The sequence below is a fragment of the Nematolebias whitei genome, chromosome 2 (genome assembly GCF_014905685.2).
Source record: "Nematolebias whitei isolate Nwh7 chromosome 2, NemWhi1, whole genome shotgun sequence".
Taxonomy (NCBI): Eukaryota; Metazoa; Chordata; class Actinopteri; order Cyprinodontiformes; family Rivulidae; genus Nematolebias; species Nematolebias whitei.
The window spans coordinates 7,826,187-7,840,614 of NC_056499.1; the positions used below are offsets into that span (position 1 = coordinate 7,826,187).

At 39.7% G+C, this 14,428-nt stretch overlaps 3 protein-coding genes across 3 annotated transcripts in view; 2 read left to right on the forward strand and 1 right to left on the reverse strand.

The window, feature by feature from the left end:
* The first annotated feature begins 815 nt into the window (after positions 1-815).
* pabpn1l (PABPN1 like, cytoplasmic) lies at positions 816-8,420 on the forward strand. Its single transcript, XM_037696371.1, has 6 exons — positions 816-1,087; positions 2,361-2,487; positions 3,038-3,105; positions 3,180-3,286; positions 3,410-3,497; positions 7,855-8,420. Exons 1-6 carry the CDS (start codon positions 1,025-1,027, stop codon positions 8,230-8,232), a joined length of 831 nt encoding a protein of 276 aa, XP_037552299.1. The 5' UTR covers positions 816-1,024; the 3' UTR covers positions 8,233-8,420.
* A 218-nt stretch (positions 8,421-8,638) lies between these two features.
* Positions 8,639-11,086, reverse strand: trappc2l (trafficking protein particle complex subunit 2L). Its single transcript, XM_037696382.1, has 5 exons — positions 11,023-11,086; positions 10,583-10,755; positions 10,221-10,308; positions 8,756-8,835; positions 8,639-8,687 (listed from the first exon to the last, which is right to left on the reverse strand). The coding sequence occupies exons 1-5, from the start codon at positions 11,053-11,055 to the stop codon at positions 8,642-8,644; spliced, it is 420 nt and encodes a 139-aa protein (XP_037552310.1). The 5' UTR covers positions 11,056-11,086; the 3' UTR covers positions 8,639-8,641.
* A 539-nt stretch (positions 11,087-11,625) lies between these two features.
* Positions 11,626-14,428, forward strand: part of galns (galactosamine (N-acetyl)-6-sulfatase) — a 41,451-nt gene continuing 38,648 nt past the window's right edge. The window contains exons 1-4 of the mRNA XM_037696393.1: positions 11,626-11,655; positions 11,782-11,905; positions 13,646-13,720; positions 13,854-13,956. Coding sequence (XP_037552321.1) covers positions 11,641-11,655; positions 11,782-11,905; positions 13,646-13,720; positions 13,854-13,956 — 317 coding nt within the window. The 5' untranslated portion in view covers positions 11,626-11,640. The remainder of the gene's footprint in view (positions 11,656-11,781; positions 11,906-13,645; positions 13,721-13,853; positions 13,957-14,428) is intronic.

The window sequence follows — 14,428 nt, forward strand, 5'->3', positions numbered from 1 at the left end:
GGCGATTGACCGATAGATGGTGATCGACCGATAGATGGCGATTGACCAATAGATGGCGATTGACCAATAGATGGCGATTGACCGATAGATGGTGATTGACCGATAGATGGCGATTGACCAATAGATGGCGATCGACCGATATTTGGCGATCGACCGATTGGGCATCCCTGCCTTAGATAACATTTACTAATTTGCTTTTATAATGTATGTGAATGATTTTGTACAGTGGCCCTGTGATGGACTTGCGACCCGTCCAGGGTGTACCCCGCCCCTCACACAATGATTACCGGACATGAGCACCGGCGACCCCCGTGACCCAAGGTGGAAGAAGTGGGTAAAAGATGATGGATGGATGGATGGATGGATGGATGGATGGATGGATGGATGGATGGATGGATGGATGGATTGATTGATTTTGTACATCATGGGTCCTGATTCAGTGTGTGGACTTGGATCTTTAACCCGGCTGGATAAGGAAACGAACAGCTCTAGCTGAATGTGACATCACCTCTTCTGTGGGTCACTTCAGGGCCATGGACTATTCACACTGTAGTCTGATTATGGTCATGTTTAAATTATAATGTAAACATTAATTTATTAAAAAAAAAAAAAAATCAGATCTAAGCCAAAAAATTGGAATTAAGCATTAAACCCTGCAGTGAAAATAGCCATAGAGACAAACAAGCATTCACACTCTTAGCGTTGAAAGTTACAATGTGTTTCCTAACGTGGCCCCGGGTCCTCAGAAAGTTTAGATACGTCCCTGGGAGCTCGCCTCCCTCTAGCATCACCGTCACGTGCGCAGCATCACTGAGTCAATCAGTCCAGCGCGTGATGACGTCTCCCTCACACAGGTGATCTCTATTAGCTTACCTCATATGCTATCAGTTGTCGCCTTTGTTCACCATCAGCTCAGCTCCTTCCGGTGAGAGGGTGTTTTTGTAGCGGGTTTGTTGTTGTTTGTTTTCGGGGAAGCTCCAGTCGGGTTTCGCAGATATTATGCCGGAGCAGTGAAGTCAGGATCATGGCGGAAAATCATCATCTGGACTACCGCTACGTTGAGGGCGCGCATTATAACGAGGACCCGGTGAGTTTTTAACGTCTTTTTGCTGGGGGGGCGTTTATGTTCACGCGCAGATTGTCACGTTCACGAGGAGCTAGCTAGCTACTTTTGTGTTAGCATCAGGCTGCTGAGGACAATGACTGTGGGCCCAGTCTGCAGCGTTATTACGTGGACACTGACAGGCTTGTATACTGTGTTGCATGTCCCGTGAATTATTTTTATTTTATTAGATGGTTGAGTTGCTTTTTTAGACATTTGGTTCATTAAATGCAATTAAATTTAGCTTCTAAACATGTGACTGCCAGTAGTGAAATGGGCCTTCCATTTGGTGAGTGAACACCTTTATTATTATTATAAACATGCATTGACTGTTTTTTTTTTTTTTTTTTTTGCCAGTCTCTGCTTGTGGATATTAAAGCACAAAGCTTCAGTGCATTTCTTCTTGTCCTCTGGTGTTTTAAAATAATTACTAGGACCCAAACATGATTTGTGCCCTCAATCATTTCCCCTTTTTTCCACTTATCTTTAGGTCCTTTTTTTTTTTTTTTTACACTGGAAGATGACCCTTCTTTATATAAACTAGTCTGGTTTGTTTGGTTTGGATCTTAAGGGGTGTCCCCACCAGTCCTTTTAACTGGTGTGATACAGAACCACGAGAGTTCAGTGGCAAAGCACCATGAGTTTAAAACAGAATAGAGGAAGTTACAGTAACTAAAGCATGAATTAATTTCTAATTACGTTAACAGAAGGCATGTTTTGGTGATATCTAAGTCGAAGTCAGTCGACTAAACTTAATACATTACTTTAATTCAAAGAAAATTTGATGCCATGACCATGAAAGTTATTGAACAGGTAAATATGAGCGCGTGATGTGATGCCTATGCACTGATGTGGCTTGGTCTGTAAAACTTTGAAGCAGGATGTCACGCTGGATTCATGCCTAGGTGATGATCCAATCACGCCATCGGTGTCAGGGCTGTGGTGTGATCTTCCAGCAGGATCCAGGATGTGGTCCGGGCATGATCTTTGTGGGTACTTTCTGCTGACATGGTGTAGTGAGATTGAAAGGAGGGTGTAGCTGAGCCAAACATGATGGACAAATGCTTCAAGCAGAGCATCATGATTACCTTCTCTTAAAGGTGTTCAAAGTTTGTAAACTAGCCATGTTCTAATAAATCATAGGGTCTTAAGCCATTGTGATGTGTGCCTTAGCTACGGAGTATATTCAGTTTAGCTGCCAGGGGTTAAAGTGCTTTGTTTTCATTTTTTTTTTTTTTTTTTTTTTTTTTTGTCTTAGGAGCTGATGGCCATTAAAGCAAGGGTTCAAGAGCTGGAAATGGAAGATGAGACGGAGAAACTTAAGGAGGAGGATGACCGATATGACATGGAGGAGATGCAGCTCCTAACCAACAGCCCTCGACCTGGTGAGGCAGTTCACATGTTTTCTACACCTGTTGTTGTGCTGCTAAATACTGGATTATGCTTTTTGGAAGGGCTCGGCAGGAGGAATGTACATATTTGTTTAGCCAGGTGCACTGCAGCCTCAAGTCACAGGAGATGACTACATTCTTTGCCATCTGGCCAACACCTGGGACACTTTGCTGTGGTCACAGCAGTGTTGTGCCTCATCACTGCCCAATGAGACGAAGCAGTGAGCTGCAGAGAACCAGAAGTGACTGTCTTACTGCCTGAGGCTATTATTTTGTCTCTGTAGAACTCATCTTTTCATTCCTGTGGGTTCATTCCTACAACAGATATGCAATTAAAGGAACGGGGTATTTTTTTTAGGTCTAGAACACATTGCAAATATGGATAATGGTGGAAGTAATCAGTGTTTTGCCTAAGGACAATGCAACATGGAAAAAGCTAAGGGTTCAACCATAGACTCTGACTGGAGGTCAACAAAACCAAAGAAGCCTTGCATAGATATTATTTTTTTTTTTACATTTCATGTTTATATTCCCTTCATCACAGGACCCTTCTACAATATGACTCCAGAGGAGCGGATGGATGCAGACAACCGATCAATCTATGTTGGAAATGTAAGGCTTCTGTATCTGTTGTCTCATCATACATGTTTTTACAACTCTGGTCTGACACGATGAATAAATCCCAGGTAGATTATGGAGCTACTGCAGACGAGCTGGAGATCCATTTCAATGGCTGTGGTCCTGTGAACAGAGTTACTATCCTGTGTGACAGATTCTCTGGTCATCCCAAGGGGTAGGGTCTATATATATATTTTTTTTAATATAGGTGCCTATTAATGTTTGGTTATTGCCTACATGTAAAACCAATCATTTTGTAATAGTTTTGCCTTTTTTTTTTTTTTTTTGTCCTTCACAGCTTTGCTTACATTGAATTCACTGATCGAGACTCCGTGCAGAGTGCTATTGGTTTGCATGAGACGTTGTTCAGAGGAAGAGTTCTGAAGGTAAGGGCAGCAGTGATGTCCTGATGCATGCTCAATAATCCAGGTAGAAAAAGTTAAGTCTGGTCCTCTGGACATTCAAAAAAATAAATAAATTAAAAGTAGAAACGTTTCGTCTTTCATCCAAAAGACTTCTTCAGTCTGAGGTGCTGTATTCAGCTCAGTCTTATAAATGGCACATTCTCATAGTGGATCAACCAGTTTGCTGCTGACAGCCAAAACCAGCTACTCACATGATCAATGCAGTGATGTCATTAGGTTTACGCTACAGAAATTACTTTCAGTAATTAGGAGCTGTTTTAGGCTGGGGAATACCCAACAAATCTATCTGAAGAATGCATGCGGTTCAGAAAATCTTAAATTAGCCAGATGTTTCTTTTTTGGGGAGTGGGGGGTGTTAGTTTTTTTTTTCCATTCTCAAACGGTGCTTAATTTGAGACGGATCCTGCCGGAACACAATCCGGAAACTCTTTATTTTGACAGGGTGTGAAACGGTTTGCTTGGATCCGGTAACTCGAATCTCTGGACCCCTAAGAGTCCAAAGTCATCATGCATTTTTATTAAAAATCTCAAAACTATACAATTAAACAGACCAACTAAATTGCTATTAATTAATTAATTAAATTAATTAATTTTATTTAAAAACTATTTATTAAAAATAAAATGAGGAGACGTTGCCCTCCAGTCTGTGGAGTGGATGTACGCACAGAAGCATCTCAGACATCTCTGCAGAGCACGCACAACTGCTGATATGTCGGAACTCGCGCATGCATTTCAAACATCCATCCATTATCTTTTACCCACTTCTTCCATTTTGGGTCACGGGGGTCGCCAGTGCCAATGTCCAGTTATCACTGTGCGAGGGGCAGGGTACACCCTGGATGGGTCCGCAAGTCCATCACAGGGCCACATGGAGACAAACGAAACAAACAACCATTCACTCACTCACACCTAGGGACAATTTAGAGTTGCCAATTAGCCTAACATGCATGTTTTTGGTCTGTGGGAGGAAACCGGAGTACCTGGAGAAAACCCACGCATGCACAGAGAGAACATGCAAACTCCACCCAGAAAGGCCCCCGGATCGGGATTTGAACCAAGGACCTGCTCGCTGAGAGGCAGCAGCTCTACCAGTTGCGCCACCGTGCTGCCCGTCATTTCAAACATAATGCATGTAAATAAAAAAAGCTTACAGTAAAAAAAAAAATACAAATAAATGAAACGTTTGTAGTATTCACACAAACCTCACATTTCAAAACAACGGCATTAATTTGTCAAAATGACATCTATCAAAATGTCAGAGTCTAATTTACTTTCATTTAAAAAAATAAATAATAAAATGATGGACTGTCCTTAGTTGAACAACCAAGAATTGAAGCACCTTAAGGCAGAGGCATTTGAGATTGGAGCAACGCGCAGGACTGAATTCAGCGGAAAATAGTCTGACCTGGAACCATGAAGTGGGGGGGAGGGGGTTACTACGCTTGACAGAATCGGAGCTGCTCTATTCACACACAAAGCTCTCTAAAATAGTGATTGTTTACAAATGTAGATAAACTTGGATGTTTAACAGCCTGTTTAAATCATTTGCCATTTCCTGCATTTTTTTTTTTTTTTTTTTTTTTTTTTTTTTTTTCAGATTTTTATGGGGGAGGACCCCGTCCCCATTCGACCCTCTGGCTATTTGTGTACCGGCATCGATCGGTTTGCAAATTAAGCCCTTCTCTTTAGGCTATGCTTTCACACTACATATTATCAAAAATTACATCAAAGATTAACCATGTTATTGATCTATCTATTTCATACACAATTGGATGTACAGGTGCTGGTCATAAAATTAGAATATCATGAAAAAGTTTATTTGATTTCAGTAATTCCATTCAAAATGTAAAACTTCTATATGATATTCATTCATTACACACGGACTGATATATTTCAAATGTTTATTTCTTTTAATGTTAATGATTATAAATGGTAAAGGGACTGTACTTATCTAGCACCTTTCTATCGTATCAAGGCACTCAATCTGTCCTCATTTACCCATTCATGTCCACTACCAGATCTCTACAAAGCTAATGCAACAAATAATTCTAAAGAGAATAGTCGGTGCTTTTATCACATTCATACATTGATGGGACACACATCAGAAGCAATGAGGGGTTCAGTGTCTTGACTAGGGACACTTTGGCATGTGACTGCTGGTGGATTTGAACCCCCAACTCTTGCATTGGAGGATGACTGCTCTAACCACTCAGCCACAGCCGCCCATAATCATGATTATAACGGACAACTAATGAAAACCCCCAATTCAGTATTTTAGAAAACTAGAATATTACTTTAAGACTAATTTAAAAAAAAAAAGATTTTTAGAAATGTTGGCCAACTGAAAAGTATGAGCATGCACAGCACTCAATACTTAGTTGGGGCTCCTTTTACCTGGATTACTGCAGCAATGCGGCGTGGCATGGAGTCTCAGTTTGTGTCACTGCTCAGGTGTTGAGAGCCCAGGTTGCTCTGATAGTGGCCTTCAGCTTCTGAATTGTTGGGGCTGGCATATCGCATCTTCCTCTTCACAATACCCCATAGATTTTTCTATGGGGTTAAGGTCAATATGGGGTTGCTGGCCAATAAAGAACAGGGATACCATGGTCCTTAAACCAGGTACTGGTTGCTTTGCTACTGTGTGCAGGTGCCAAGTCCTGTTGAAAAATGAAATCTGCATCTCCATAAAGTTGGTCAGCAGCAGGAAGCATTAAGTGCTCTAAAACTTCCTGGTAGACTGCTTCATTGACCATGGACCTCAGAAAACAGTGGACCAACACCAGCAGATGACATGCCCCCCCAAACAATCACTGACTGTGGAAACTTGACACTGGACCTCAAGCAACATGGATCCTGTACCCCTCCTCTCTTCCTCCAGACTCTGGGACCTTGATTTCCAAAGGAAACGCAAAATTTACTTTCATCAGAGAACATAACTCAGCAGCAGTCCCAGGCAAGATGCTTCTGATGCCGTCTTGTTCAAGAACGGCTTGACACAAGGAATGCGACAGCTGAAATCCTTGTCTTGCATACGTCTGTGCATGGTGGTTCTTGAAGTGCTGACTTCAGCTACAATCCACTCTTTGTGAATCTCCTCCCACATTTTGGAATGGGTTTTGTTTCACAATCCTCCAGGGTGCCGTTATTCCTATTGTTTGTACACGTTTTTTTTTTCTACATTGTTTCGTTCCCTTTGCCTCTCTATTAATGTGCTTCGACACAGAGCTCTGAACAGCCAGCCTCTTTAGTAATAACCGTTTGTGTCTTGCCCTCCGTGTGCAAGGTGTCAATGGCTTGTCTTTTGTACAACTGTCAAGTCAGCAGTCTTCCCCATGATTGTGTAGCTACAGAACTAGACGGACCATTTAAAGGCCTTTGCAGGTGTTTCGAATTAATTAGCTGATTAGAGTGTGGCACCGGGTGTCCTTGAATATTTAACTTTTTCACAATATTCTAATGTTCTGAGATACTGAACTTGAGGTTTTCATTAGTTGTCAGTTCTAATCAACATTAAAATAAATGGAACATTTTGAAATATGTGTGTAATGAATGAATATAATACACAAGTTTCACTTTTTTGAATGGAATTGCTGAAATAAATTAAACTTTTTTTTCATGATATTCTAATTTTATGACCAGCACCTGTAGATTATGTTGGGTAAGGTACAGGAAGTAGAGGTGCACCAATTGCAGTTTTCTGGCCCATCAATGATTTCTAAAAGTCTGATCTGCCGATTCTGATTTTGGCCGATACCGATTTATTATTTTTTTGTTTGGTTTTGTAAGCAACATTGTCAAATGTTCTAAGGTCACAATGCACCTTCAATTTTCCAATATTTATTTTGTTGAAAAACATGCCCCTGAACAATATCCTAAACTTGTTTTAACTGGCCATGAGGTTGTGCTCTGAAATATAAATGAAATTCAGACAATTGTTGTTAAAGCTAAAAAAGTTTGTAAAATCGGTTTCTCGTGCAAGTATCGAACGATTTCCCAAAATTAAGGAAATGGGGGGGCCAATATGTCAACTTTGCAGCAAGCTGTTAACGATGCCAAATGTTGTTGAAATGTACTTTGGATATGTCTACAGTAATTATCACCACCATGTGGTTTAATTTTCAGTCTGACCAGATGTATACTAGCAATTGTCTACTAAATTCCGATTAGCACATGTAGGTTCCAGACGGTATAAGGATCCCATAGACAACGACAAAGATTTGTTACACAAAGTGCCCTTGAAGTGAATTGAAATGCTCAGAATTTGCTTTTGACTTTTTGTTGTAGTTCCACTTCTAAAGTGAATGTCATTTTGGCTCAGGTGATGCCTAAAAGAACCAACTTCCCAGGAATCAGCACCACAGACCGGGGAGGAGGACGTGGAGGAGGAGGAGGAGGAGGAGGCGGCGGCGGCGGCGGCGGCGGCGGAGGAGCTCACGCCAGAGGCAGAGGACGTGGTTATCGTCCTCCCAGATACCAAAACAGCTCAAGAGGAAGATTCCGATACCAGTCGACGAGACCTCAACACCAATCCCCCCACCCTTATTACGGAGGACAGTCTGTGGGAAAGAGACAGTGGGGAAACATGGAAAACCACGAACAAACTGCAAAACGTTACCCATGTCTTCTTCTCATCACACCTCCATCAGAGGAAGTGGGGGCAGCGTCAAGTGGACAGAACTACCCTCAGCAGCGTTAGCATTACAGTTTAATTCTGCTGGGTGGGACTGATTTTAAACTGTAAATTCTTTTAGGCGTTGTTTTTTGTTTTTTTTTATCCTGTGACGTACTGGGTTGACCCGAGTCAACCGTACGTCTAGGTGAGGTGTGACGAAAGCTGACTGAGGTCAAGGTTGTTGCTGTGAATGCATGGGAGTCAAGTTATGCTGCTGCTTCTCTTTTTACGTGCTGGGAATGTTGTGTTGTCTGTAATATTTACACTTCCCTATGTGTACCTTTATAAAGTATTTGCTTTGTGATTTAAATAAAACAATGATAAAGTGCTCATAAAATAAACATGGTTGTGTTCAACAATATTTAAGTTTATTCACAATGTTTCAAAAATTAAAGCGACATGTAAACACGCAGGCGAGCTGTACAGTGGATGGTCAGCCAGTTTGTACCATCATTCCAGAAACGATCCCATTGAAAGCCCTGGACCAAAAAACAAACTTTAAATAAAATCCTGTTTAGTACATGTTTAAACAATAAGACAAACTCACTTGGACTGTATCGGGTCACCAGGAGTGTAGAAGGGGTTGCACATTACATCCGTGAAAGAATTGTGCAGTTTTCTGAACATCTAGAAGAATGAAAGGTAAAAGCAGTGAATGGCAAGGGAACTGTACAACGACTCGTTTAATACAGCGTGTCTTTTCTCAAGTCATAGACGAGGGAGACTTGTATATCGAATAATTTTCTTACATAAAGTGCACAGGTAAAATATTTCAAAGAAAATGAAGGGTCTGAAACATTTTCTTACTAAAAGCCACTTTACAGGTGCATCAAAAAATTACTTAGATTTTATTGTCAATTTAAGAAAGTGAAACAGATTTATTACATGGTGAAATATCTCAAGCCTTTATTTCTTGTAATTTTAATGATAATGGCTTATAGATCAAGGAAAACCCTAAATTCAGTATCTCTTAGAATATTCCACAGCCAGTGCTTTGGTACATTTGTGAGTGTGGGCCAGTGCCAAGTCCTGCTGGAAAATGAAATCCACATCTTCATAAAGCTCCTCCACAGAAGGAAGCATGAAGTCTCTAAAATATCCTGGAAGATGCTGCATGGACTGTGGACTTCAGAAAACCCAGTGGACCAGCACCAGCAGAGGACATGGCCCCAAACCATCACTGACTGAAAACATCAAGCAACATGGATTCTGGACCTCTCCACTCTTCCCCCAGACTGTGGGGCTTTGATTTCCAAAAATGACATGAAAATTTAATCTGAAAAGTTCAAAAAAATGTTCAATACAAAAACAACTGGACTTCATTTGTAACAGAAGAAATGTCTTCTGTTACAAATAAAGTTTAGTTTTTGTATTGAACGTTTTTTAAATTTATCGTGACCTGGATGACTGAGAATCTTCACCAGCATAATCTGAAACGAGGTCATTGGACCGCTGATAAACAATCCAGTTCTTTTAGTACAGGTAAGACGCTCCTGACATCGTCTCTGGTTCAGGAGTGGCTCGACTTGAGGAATGAGACATTTGTAGCTCATGTTTAGGAGTTAGTTCATGTAGGGGCAAGGCAGCCAACTTGGGACCAAAAAGTCCTGGGTTCAATCCCCGGTCATTGCACATCTCGTGGTGTCTCTGAGCAGGACACCCTATCCCAAATTGCTCCCCGGGCGCCCACATAGCTGCCCACCGCTCCACCTGGGTGCACCCCAGATGTGATGGGCTAAATGCAGAGAGCCAATTTCATCTTTGCATGGGAACATGCAATGATGACAACACATAGCACTTTATTATTTACAACAAAAAAATAACTTTCACAATACATGTATTCTAATTTTTTCGATGCTCCTGTATATCAGCTTCTCTTGAAAATCCAAGACCAAGTATGACGCTTACATTTCAGTAGATATAGGGTTAAGGAAGATTAGATTTGATAAAAAAGAAAATAGTCAACTCGGTGGTCTAAATATTATTTTGATATTTGACAAACTCAAACTTACACTTCTTATTTCATTGTCCCTCAATGATGTATTTGATGAGTCCACAACAATCACAAATTTCACCTTGGAGTTGGTTACATATCCATATCTATTTCTTGCAGTCAAGGATATAGATTATGTATATTAATTGACACCTATTTTGCTTTTGTCTGTTTAGAACATTTTGATTGATCCCATATAACCAGCTGCTTATAAACATATATTTTTGACAAATAAAAACATTTATCTATTTCTCTTTACAATATAATGCAATGCTGTGATCTACATGTATTTTTATACATGTAGATATTTTTAAAAAATACCAGAAATTTACACTCATTAATATTAAGATGATTTGTTTGAAACATAAGCATAAAGGATACACTTTATAGTCTTCAGTGGGATACAGGAGCCCCAGGTAAAGCTCCCTCTGGTCTCCTAAAGATTTTCCTACAGCTGAGATCTTCTCCTCCACCACATCCAGAGAGGTGTGGACTGTGTAGTGAAACTTCAGCTCATTTTGAGTGGGTACACTGCGAATATACAGCGGGTAGTTCTGATAACAAGAAAACATAAAACAATTAGTTAAAAGAACCTTGGTCAAAATCTCTTGGAAAACAGAATCCGTTTTGACAGCAGATAGTCTAATGCTAACGCTAATGTTAGCATATTTTGCAATATATTTCAACCTGCTGACCATTTTCACACAACTGACAATTAGCTGGAAACGACTATCTGAACTATTAAAGCCTTATACGTATATCAAACATGTAATATATGTATAAATGCATATAAAACGGGACATTTAACAAGCAATCCTTACCTCCTTAGCGATAACTGCTATGCACACCGCCATGTTAGTTGTGTTTTTCCTCTAAACTGTCAGCTGATGTCACGTGATACGTTGTATTCAAGTAGTCACGGAAAAACGAGCTTCTACAAGAATCTACTTAAATATTTGGCTTAATTTGTAATGTTTCCATCAAATTATATGTCCGCTTTACCCATAGAAGTAATAAAGTCCGAAAAATAATGTTGGTTTAATTGTTCACTGTGACATTTTATCTGCGTGTCATTATTTCTGCCTCTTGACAAATTTGAACAGTTTACAGATTATCAGTGGCCGATAAATGCAACACAAAACAAGATCGCTACGATGCTGATGAAGTTGTACAACAAACCCATGTGAATAAAAGCTAACATCAGTTAATCTCTTAAATTAATTGTTGAAAACACGTCTTTTATTTTACTTCCCGTGCGCAGGTGCTGCACGTGAAGAGGAGCTTGAAAGCAAAACAGAAAACTTCCTGGATGTTGGCGCTTGTATGACTGAAGCACAGCAATGAGTGTGTCTGCGCCAACATTAAGCCTCCTAAGTTTATTAATATGTTATTCGGTGGCAGAGAAGCTGTCAGATGTTTCACCTCCAAACATTATCATCATGCTCATGGATGACGTAAGATATTTTTCATTTGTTTGCTTAAAACTTCATCACATCTGCCCTGTCCATTTGTTTTAGTCACAGCTGTTTGTCAGCTTCTTGTAAATGTCATGCTAAGTTGTCTTCCTCTGTTTTTGTCAGATGGGTTGGGGGGATTTGGGGGTGCTGGGTCAGCCTTCCAAAGAGACCCCCAATCTGGATGCAATGGCTGCTCAGGGCATGCTCTTCACCAACTTCTACACAGCCAACCCACTTTGTTCCCCATGTGAGTCAGCAGAAAAGTGCACAAAACTGATCTCTAATCAGCACAAACTGTCTCAGCTCAGCTGTTGCCTTGCTGCTTAATGCACGTTGATTACTTCACAATGAACTAACAGCCCATTTATGACTTAAAAGTTCAAATTTGTAGCTGAACTTTTATGGGAAAAGTGTCACAACTAAACCAGGGTCACAACATTGATACCTGGGCAAACATAACATAAAAGAAAATTGATGAATACTGTAAATTCAAATCAATAAAACATATTTTAAGTCTTTAAAAGGAGATGTTTTGCATTTTTATTTCAGTCGACATCGAGTTGAATCGCATTTGTTAACAAGTTTGTGTTAAAACGAACAAAAAATATTACAGTTAGACACTTTACATATTCAAGGATAACATACATCTCAAAAGGGAGCGTATTAATAGCTTGTTTTAGTCTGATGAAGACGTGATAATCGCCTCTCGTTTTACTCTTTAAATTTAAAAGTGCATTTTGTTTTCCATACCTGCCCCCATTAAGTTTTTAACCTTCTTTGACCGATGTTTTTATTTTTTTGATGAATCAATTGTTGCCATGTGACATAGCTGAAAAGCGGGCAAACCAGTCTAGTGTCGTTCTCGTGAGGCTCTTGTCACATGTGGAGAATGTGGTTTGGTCTTAGCAAAATACTTCACGAACCAGTGTACCCATTTTAATGAGCTCTCAGAAAGTAATCATTGGATGTACACTGATAAACCTTTGGAGTCAACCCAATTCAAGATGGCCACCACAGCTACTCAGCAAGAGCAAGCACAAAACTGGATACAACAGTTAACTGCACAAACACTGAGCTAAAACTGAGCGTGGTTGTAGCCGAACGTCATCTTAAACTCATATTTCAACATTAATTTTGCACAATATCTTAGTGTTGTAGTACTTGAGACCAGTCTCAAGACCACTTTTTGATGGTCTTGGTCTCGTCTCGGACTCAACTGCATTTTGGTCTCGGTCTTGGACATTGAGGACTTGAGATTTTATTTCAAGACCACAGCTGTGGAAATATCACTAAATTGCCAGAATGTTGTCCAGTTTATTTGTTAACATCTTTGTTTTTATTGGATGCAAAATGTACTGGTAAAAAATATTTTATAATAAAATTTTACATTTTATTTATTTTATTTGAGGTCTTTGTCTCGGACCTTAAAAGTCTTGGTCTTGTCTCTCGGTCTCAGTACACTCTGGTCTTGACTTGGTCTCGGGTTAGGTGGTCTTGAACGCAACACTACAATATCTATGTTCAAAACTTGTTGGAGGCACACCTGTCAGTCTGTTAGCAAAATATTTAATGAACCACTGGCCAAAGTTGTTGAAACTCTGAAAGTAATAATTGAATATACATCTTCAGCTGATGGATTTTCGAGTCAAACTTTTTCAAGATGGCTGCCATGGCTACTCAACATTAGCTAACACAAAAATGACTGGATGTCAGTCAGTTTTGTGCACGTTGAGCTTAAATTATTTGGTGGTGGTAGCTGAGAGTTGTCCTCATTATGCACTCTGAGCACTTCCAGACTTTTCAATACTTTTATTTAAAATGTTGACAACCCTTCAATAATTGCTAGTTATTTAATAAAGACTGCATCAATTGCTTTATTTTATTTTTTTATCTTAGAAGGATAAAAAATAATGTAATTTTCTGTTTAAGCGCTTCATTTTTGGAAGAATTATTTTAACTGAACAACATAAAATGTTTTTGTCCACAGCCAGAGCGGCTCTTCTCACTGGGAGGCTTCCTGTCAGAAATGGTTTCTACACCACCAACGCTCATGCCAGAAATGGTAAACGCTCATAAATGTTTCAGCTGCAAACGATTCCTTTCACTTTTCGGACCACTTCATCTGCAGTGTGGACAAACATGTCACGGCAAGTTTTGAACAATACACCTTTGTTGTTATGTTGCCTCTTCTGTAGCATACACACCCCAGGAGATAGTGGGGGGGATCTCCAAAGATGAGATCTTGTTGCCGCAGTTGCTGAAGAAAAAAGGTTACGTCAGCAAGATTGTTGGAAAATGGTGAGCACCTTGTCTCTGATTTGATTTAGTGCTTTGAAAGTTTTGTGATCAATGATGGAAACGGCATTTAAATCATTTCCTGAAAAATAAAAACATCAATAAACAAACAGAAGTAGAAAAGAGAAGATATTTATATTTAAAACGTTCTGTTAGAATATGAGTTGTAGGATTGTACATTGAGCCACTTATGTTACAGAGCAGAGGTGTCTCAAGTGCAGCCCAAGGGCCATTTGCAGCTCTTGAAGGGATTTAGTGCGGCCCACAACTGCAATTTAAGAATGGTATAATTTTGGCCTGCAGGTTGATGCAGATGTAGACCTTCTACGAATTAAGTGGTAATACTTGTTATATAAATTTTGGGATTAACAGCAAAACATGAAAAACAATTCTTAAGATGAGCAAAAAACACACACACATATACTGTATATATATGTATATATATATATATATATATATATATATATATACATGT

Bases quoted from the DNA above. Each gene is read 5' to 3' on its own strand.
- pabpn1l (XM_037696371.1), top strand. From the start codon at position 1,025: ATGGCGGAAAATCATCATCTGGACTACCGCTACGTTGAGGGCGCGCAT. The intron at 1,088-2,360 runs GTGAGTTTTTAA...TTTTTGTCTTAG, and splicing joins CGCATTATAACGAGGACCCG to GAGCTGATGGCCATTAAAGC. The intron at 3,287-3,409 runs GTAGGGTCTATA...TGTCCTTCACAG, and splicing joins TTCTCTGGTCATCCCAAGGG to CTTTGCTTACATTGAATTCA.
- trappc2l (XM_037696382.1), bottom strand. From the start codon at position 11,055: ATGGCGGTGTGCATAGCAGTTATCGCTAAGGAG. The intron at 10,756-11,022 runs GTAAGGATTGCT...TCTTGTTATCAG, and splicing joins TAGCAGTTATCGCTAAGGAG to AACTACCCGCTGTATATTCG. The intron at 10,309-10,582 runs GTATCCTTTATG...TGCAAGAAATAG, and splicing joins CCCACTGAAGACTATAAAGT to ATATGGATATGTAACCAACT.